Source organism: Elgaria multicarinata, chromosome 4 (genome assembly GCF_023053635.1).
Source record: "Elgaria multicarinata webbii isolate HBS135686 ecotype San Diego chromosome 4, rElgMul1.1.pri, whole genome shotgun sequence".
NCBI lineage: Eukaryota > Metazoa > Chordata > Lepidosauria > Squamata > Anguidae > Elgaria > Elgaria multicarinata.
The window spans coordinates 81,760,158-81,767,695 of record NC_086174.1 but is presented as its reverse complement, the minus strand read 5'-3'; the positions used below and the strand labels follow the sequence as shown (position 1 = coordinate 81,767,695).

General features: G+C 42.8%; 1 protein-coding gene across 1 annotated transcript; it reads right to left on the bottom strand.

Moving 5' to 3' along the window:
• Window positions 1-806: 806 nt before the first annotated feature.
• Window positions 807-1,838, bottom strand: TAAR2 (trace amine associated receptor 2). The gene has a single exon (XM_063125444.1). The coding sequence runs from the start codon at window positions 1,836-1,838 to the stop codon at window positions 807-809; it is 1,032 nt and encodes a 343-aa protein (XP_062981514.1).
• Between the last annotated feature and the right edge of the window lie 5,700 nt (window positions 1,839-7,538).

Below are 7,538 nucleotides of genomic sequence, written 5' to 3'. Positions count from 1 at the left end.
GGCAGGCCTGTGACATATAAGCTGGTATGTTGCTGAAGCAGTCTTTAATAGTTTAGCACAGTTTATTTCTTTGTGATGTCTGAGGCCTTCAGACACAGAGGAAGCCGCAGCCCTTTCTTTGGGCTTATATCCAGCTCGATGGCCTGCTGAACTTTGTAACTAAACATCTAGTGTCTGGGTTTGCTTTTTTCCTCCTCCTTCTCAATACAATTTCCTTTTGTGTCGTGTCTTTTAGACTGGAAGCCTGTGGGCAGGGACTGATCTTCTGATCGTTGTAAGCCATTCTGGGAGCCGTTTTGGCTGTAAAAACTGCTTTAAATAAATAAATAAGCAGAAAGGATACCACAGTAAGGGGTTGAGTTTAAATTAGTTAATGATTAGACTCAACTGTTAATGAAGCACTTTAACCATGGTTGGTGTGAGTCTAGGGTCAGAACAGTCATTCATGCAATGATCAATACTGGCTAACCTTTTTCACAGTACAACAATGAATCATTCCTAGTTCAAACAAAAGTCCAGTATAGTACTGTGGCTTCCAGGATCTGGGCTGCACATGAACACCTGTACAAACTGGGAGCTTTGAAGCATCATAAATGGTGTTGTTGCAAGTGGTTCAGAATAAAAACAAAAAAACTGAGATAAAGACAGGTCAAGAATGGTGTGTGTTACACAGCAGCACTATCTTGTAATATCCTCCTCCAGACTTCTTGTAAGTAGCTTGAATTTGGTCAAATCTAAACCATAGAAAGGATGCCATTTTATGCCAGAGGAACCATGGAATGCCTTGGGTTGATAAATGAGTTGGTTTATTGATTTTCCAGAAACAGATTAGCAGTGCAGAAATGTGGACGGAATGTCTTTCCTAAGAGGATACATCTAAGTGCTTTTTGAAACCATGGGTAAAAAAAGCCATATATTAATGGGTTACAACTGGAGTTGAGGTAACCAAACCAAGTTAAAGCATCAAATAACACAGTGGGAGTTGAAAAACCAATAAAAGGGTCAATTAAAATTGTGATGAAACATGGAAACCAACATAAGAGGAAAAACCCCATCACAATGCTCAAGGTCTTAGTAGCTTTCCTGTCTTTGCTTCTGGAAAGCCGGCTTGGTTTTTCATCACCTGAACTTCTGGGCTCGCTTTTCATGGCCTTCAGGTGTTTTTTGGACACATCAAAGATTTTGGCATAAATCCCAATCATCACAGTGCCAGGAATGAAGAAGCCAAATGAGAACACAACAATTCCCCACAGTTTATTAAACATCACTGGACAAGAACTGGAACACGCCACTAAAACCTCATAACCCTTGATGCCGGAAGCATATGCTTCAGAGAAAACCAGCCCAAAGGCAAAAGAAGCAGGCGCTGACCAACAAAGGACAATCAACAGCCTAATCACAGGGAGGGTAATTTTGCACGAATAGTGAAGAGGGTAGCAGATGGCATAGAAACGATCGACAGCGACAGAGCAAAGGTGGAAAATAGAAACCAAACAAAGCATCAGGTCAAAGCTGTAGTGGACCTTGCAGAAGGTCATCCCAAAATACCAGCAGTTCTCCACCGATCTGATCATGCTATAGGGCATAATGAAGAAGCCAAGCAGGAAGTCAGTGACGGCCATGGAAAGGATGAGGAAGTTAGTCGGGGAGTGAAGTTGCCGGAAACAGGAGATTGAAATTATGATCGCTAAATTCCCCAAAATTGTGATGATGATGACTCCACTGATAAATATATAAATGGCTCCTCGAACACTTGCTGGCCGGAGATTTGCGGGACAGGATCCATTTCCAAATTCAGAGCAATCAACGGCATCTTTGGAGGTGTTAAGAAAAACCATAATCCTCAATCTGAAAATAAGAATATGAACTATTAGATGCTGGAAATAGTGGGTTAAGTTTCCTGGGCCCGCTCTACACCAAGCAGGATATAACACTTTAAAAATGGTATGAAAACAGTATATGTAATGTGTCCTGGGCCTGAACAGTTGTCATAACCATTATAAACCGTTATAAGCAGTAGTGTAGATCCTACCCTAGTCAACTGAAAAGCTTTATCCTACAAGCCTAGGCACAAATTCTGTTCTGTGAAGAATGCTTATAACAGAAATTCCTGTATATTATTACTCCACCAGTTATTCCCCCTTCTAGAGAAAAAACAAATATGCAGCCTAATTCACAGGTAGCTATCTCTTGATAATTTAGTTGTGGATTAATTCTGTGTTTAGCTTGTCTGTAGATTTCTTCTTTTTATTTATAAATCACACCCTCAGCCTAGTAACTCCCTGGGGGATGTACAATAAAAATATCATTACAACTTATCTTCAAACTAAGAAAACACAGGAGCAAAACCATACGATAAAATTTGAGATGCAGGGCTCAAACACACCTACCTTTTTTTTCCTGGTTTGCCTCTGCAATTTCCACCTCCTTCATTAGCCCATCCCTTTCACATGTGTTTGTGGTATCACCACTGCACCAGTGAAATCTCCTTTCACTTCTTTGCTCTCCCACTCCTCTCCACCCTGCCCCACCCCACCCCTTCTCCCCTCCAATTCATTGGTTCTTGTCGTTGATGGACATTGTGAGAGATGGGTGCCTTATTCCCCCACCCCCTTGCTCTGGCTTTGTTGTCTAGTGTTTTACCAGTTTAACATTTCGTTGGCTATTTCAACAGGCAATGAGAGTAGAGTTGGAGCAGCAAAAGTCCATTCAACTGAATCAGCACAAGCCCATTCGATCGACACAGCATGCTGGAAGAGGAGAACCGCCCCACCCTCCTCTTTTGTCAGCAAGACTTCCCTTCAAAGCACCCGCGCTCCCAACAAAGGACATAGCACAAGGAAAGCAATACATGGGGCAGAAGGGCGCTTTAATCCTGCATGGAGGAAATAAACCAGACTTTCCCCACTCTAGGAAAGCAAAGAAAATGGAGGGGAAGAGGCAGGGTGACTGCAGGACAGGCACGATATCATGTGAGTACTGCACTGCAAAACGGCAAACCAGGCATGATGAGAGTGCAATAAAACGCTGATGTGATGGAGCCCATACAGTAGATGCTAGTATTCTTGGGACAGGATCCAACATGGGGCTTCCATCTCTGCCAATTCTCTTCCGCCCCACCAACTGTGTTGTGCAAGTGACCCAGACCACTTGCGCAATGGTGCCTTAGCACTTCTGGAGCAACCTGAAAGGCTCGGATAAGCTTACTTTGCATTAGGGAGCTTCCTGAAAGCTCCCCTCACACATGAGAGCTCTGCCAACCTGCTTCCTTCCAGAAAGCAGTGTTTCTGCTTGTTTTGACACTTGCCCTAGGAAGCGTTAAATCTCCCTTGCTCAAGTGGTGAGTTCCGCTTGTAGAATGAAATTGGTGGGACCCACCGCTAGCAGAAGAGAATTGGCAGGCTGGAAAAGTATCAGTGGGGGTGTAAGTGCCCTGTTGAATTCTGCCCCTGGTCCCGTTCTTACTATATATTCCTATAAATTTGTAACTTTTCCCTTCTCCTTTTGTCAGAGGGACAGTGCCTAGCAAACCACTGGTTCTTCAAGTGATTCTAGTGGCATTAGTTGTAAACACAAGTGAGCTACAGTCACAGGCAGAGCAAGAAGCAAGCAGTGTACTTGAAGCACTCTGGGTAAGGCAGGCAAGAGCAGGCCAGTTCCTCTATGCCACCAGACACATACCCCCCCACACACACACCCTGACCTGGTGCCCTCCAGTTGTTTTGGACTCCTGGGTCTGCTTGAAACTCTGTTCAAAAACCAGAGGCAAAGTGGCCATTTCACCCAATCATGAATTCTCTTTCACTGATGCCACGACTGATGGGATTGACTCTTAAATCCTCTTAAATGTAATTGGCTTAGTCTTCCTAAGCAAGCCACTCTAACTGATTTGTGGATCATGCTCAGGCTAGCCAGAAATGAAATTGTACCACTTGACAAATATGAATAACTTTCCGGTGTCATCAGAGTGCTTTGAGGAGAAATATTCTAAATGTATGATGACAACCATGAGTGAATAGGGCCTGCGTTAGAGCCAATAACGAAAATGTGTTAATTTCCTCTTTCACACATATTAGGCTTACAGTGAAATTACATAAATAGAATTAACTCACAGCTCAGTATAGGTGGGCACAAAGCAAATTCTGTACTTTAGATGCTTCTGATCAGCTCATCAGCTTACACCTACATAAAAAGAAACTCCAGGTAATATTTGCCCCCTAATTATAACATTATCTAGTCTTGCATTTTTAATGGGTTGTATCCAGTGGCGGCTTTGCCTTAGCAGAAAGTGCTTCTGTTCTCTTACTTACTGCAGCCAGTAGAATTCTGAATGGTTCTGGCTGGAGCTCGGAGTGGATTCACTGCCCCACTGACATTGGAGCCATCAGCTTCCACTGGCTTCAGCCCTCTTCATCATATCCCCTTCTGTTCTGGAAGTTTTTTCAATCTGCAGGAACAGCTTTTGGGGAGAGACAAGGGGTCGAAATGGGTGGGGTAGATCAGTGAAAATTAGGTGCCCTGATGGGTGAGAGGAAGTGCTTTCCATTAAGGCAAAGCCGCTATTGGATAAAACCAATAGGGTTTTATCATTTGGGGGGAAATAAGCAGATCACCTATCAAAAAAATGTTCAGAAGGGTGTATACCTTCTGCCCAGGACTGATATGGTTTCATGCCAATTAAGTGGATATTTACTGATCTGCAGAAAGTATATTAGCAGGATAAATACTGTCTCTTACTTTTCTCACTTCTGAACAATATCTAGTCTGAACTGGCTAAGATGCCATTTGATTTCAGCGGAAGTTTGATCAAACACCTAAATGTATTTGTGATAAACAAGGTGCACCCATTCATCCCATCCTCTACCATCAACCATATTGAGGACTGGTTCATAGGACCATCTCAGTCTATAGCAGGCAGCTACCAGAAGAATCCAACCAATCCCATGCTAACCTTGAGCTTGTTCAGATCTTTCCAAGCTGGTTTGTCTGTGCTGCCACAAGCAGAATTCATTCAACATCCCCCTTTGTATCACTAACATTTAAGGTGCTGGACAGAGTTCAACCTCTTGTGGCACATGCACATTCCTCTCTTGGCATAGGCTGAGGCACCTGGAGTTAGCAAAGTTTAGTTCCCCATCATCACCACCATCTTGCCATCAGCTGAAATAGTTGTATGAACTGAACAATGGCAGGGGGAGTCTAAGCTCATATCTCAACCAAAGTTTACTGCCACAGTTTTCCTGCCACAGGATTTAGTGTCATATAAAATCAATACATAAGGCGTCATTCTCAACTTAGGGTGTCATTGAGCATCATCAGACGGGTGGGGGGGAATCGCGTTCCCCTACCTTTACTTTGGCCTCCTGCTGCTGTCCCACAATAGCAACGAACAGCTTCCTCTTTCTTCACACATTGAAGAATGAGGAAGCAGCGGCAACAACCACATGGACCATTCAGTGGGCATTTCTATCGCACTGCTTTTCCTGCACACAGCAGGAAATGGCGGTACATTTCACTTCAAAAAAATTTAAAAAGCAGATTTATTGGGTCTTATTTTGTCACAGAAAAAAGACCAGAAGGAGCAGGAGACGCATGGGAGGCAGACAGCAGCGTCAAAAGGACCTGCGAAAAACCCTTGAGTTGCTAGTAAGAAGTATGTGATAAATGATGACACCCCTTGTTAAACCCCCTCCCCCAACATCATTTTAACAAATTGGAGCCTGAACAGGAATCATAGTACTCTTGTATAGCAAATTGTTCCTGTAGACTGTACCCTTCCATACTATATGTCATCAAATATTATTATCAAGCTTAACTGAAATCTATTACAGAAATTATGCCCCAAAGCCAAAATAGCATTTTATATGTAACAGATATAAATCCGCCTTTCTTCTCCTACCTGAAGGCTGTTTACATAAAGCCAGTGAAATAATAATGTCTTGAAGTTCCAGTCTTTCTGGTAACCTCTTCTAAAAGCAACTGGGTTATAATGATGCTGTGCTTTTATGGCATGGCTGTCAGACCCCCCCAAGAGACTTTTAGGAAAAAATAGTATTATTTGATAGGTACAAGGGAGGAATGAGGCCAGATTTCTAGAAATGTTGCACCCTCCCAAGATAACACATGCTCTCTGTGTTATAAGACAGCACCTGGCAGATTTTATGATTATATAAAAGATTATGTGTTTAGAACACAATGGCCCTGTTCAGACAACACACTAAACCATGCTGCTTAACCACGAAATGGTTAACGGAATGCATTATGCATTCTATTAACCATTTTGTGGTTAAGCAGCATGGTTTAGCATGTTGTCTGAACGGGGCCAATGTGAGTTTTAAAATGAGAATAAATTCAATGGACAGTCAGGATAGTCAGGCAAATTACATCAAGGGGAACTAGATCATGTGATGTTAAATTAATTGTGTAAAAGCAATTCACATCTGTGTTTAAAAAAATGTAAATATCCATCTGAGATGAGGGAAGGGAGAAGCACGTAGGATTGGGACCATGGAATGAAAAGGGGATAATCTCACCCCCAAATCCAGTCTTGCTGAAAATCCTCCCCTTCTCCCCAAAATTGACATTAGCCTTGGTACCAGTAGGATATTTAGTAGGGCTGTGCAGTGCACCACTTCAGTTCTGATATGAATCCCAAACTGATCGGGCCCGGATCAGTCTGAAACGGGTTGGATTGGATCTGAACTGCTTTGGATCACGTTGAACTAATCTAGATAATGGCAAGCCATGTGAGTCCTGTCCACGCATGCCTGACAGCTGCCCATTCTTTATAGGAGCTACCATTTTTATGGAAGATGGGAAATCAGGATTTTCATAGAGCTAATGCTGCACACAACAGCAGCCATAAAGGACCATTTCCAAATTCGGGAGGCAAGCAGCAGGGGGAATCTGATGAACTCCTGGTCAGCCTCATGCGCAGAAAAGTGGACATCGAAACAATTTGGATGTTTGAGACATGATTCAGATCTGGTTCAGATTGGGTCTGAATCGGGCCAAAGCCAATTCAGAAGCTCCAAAGCAGCCTCCAAAACAAGTTGGTGAGTCTGGGCGCAGTCCCAATATTTAATATATTCGTTTTTTATGTGAAATACACTTACACAGTTGTTGCTTCTATCGCAAGCAGGAATAAATGACAAGAAAGAAAAGATTAAGCAGCCTACTTTGTGTAATCTTCTTCTCCTCAGACACAACCTGGCCCAGTGTGCTTGGGTTAAAAAAAAATGTAAAAAAGAATCATGGAACTCTGTTCAACCACATTTTGTCTGGGTTCGGATATAACCCCAAATCATGTTTAGTCAAAAGCACTGGAGGAGGAGGAGGAGAGGGGAGGAGCATGTGTGCCTGAAGCTTGTTTATACTAATTCCTATAACAGTGGTCCATAATGTATCATTATGTAGAAATGCAGCCTATATCTCCATAGACATTGAGGGTGGGGTGGGAGGAATGGAGAAATAATTCCGGTTGGAAAAGAAAACTAACGGGAGCTTTCCTTTGGGGGTTAATACATGTGGTGAGGGGT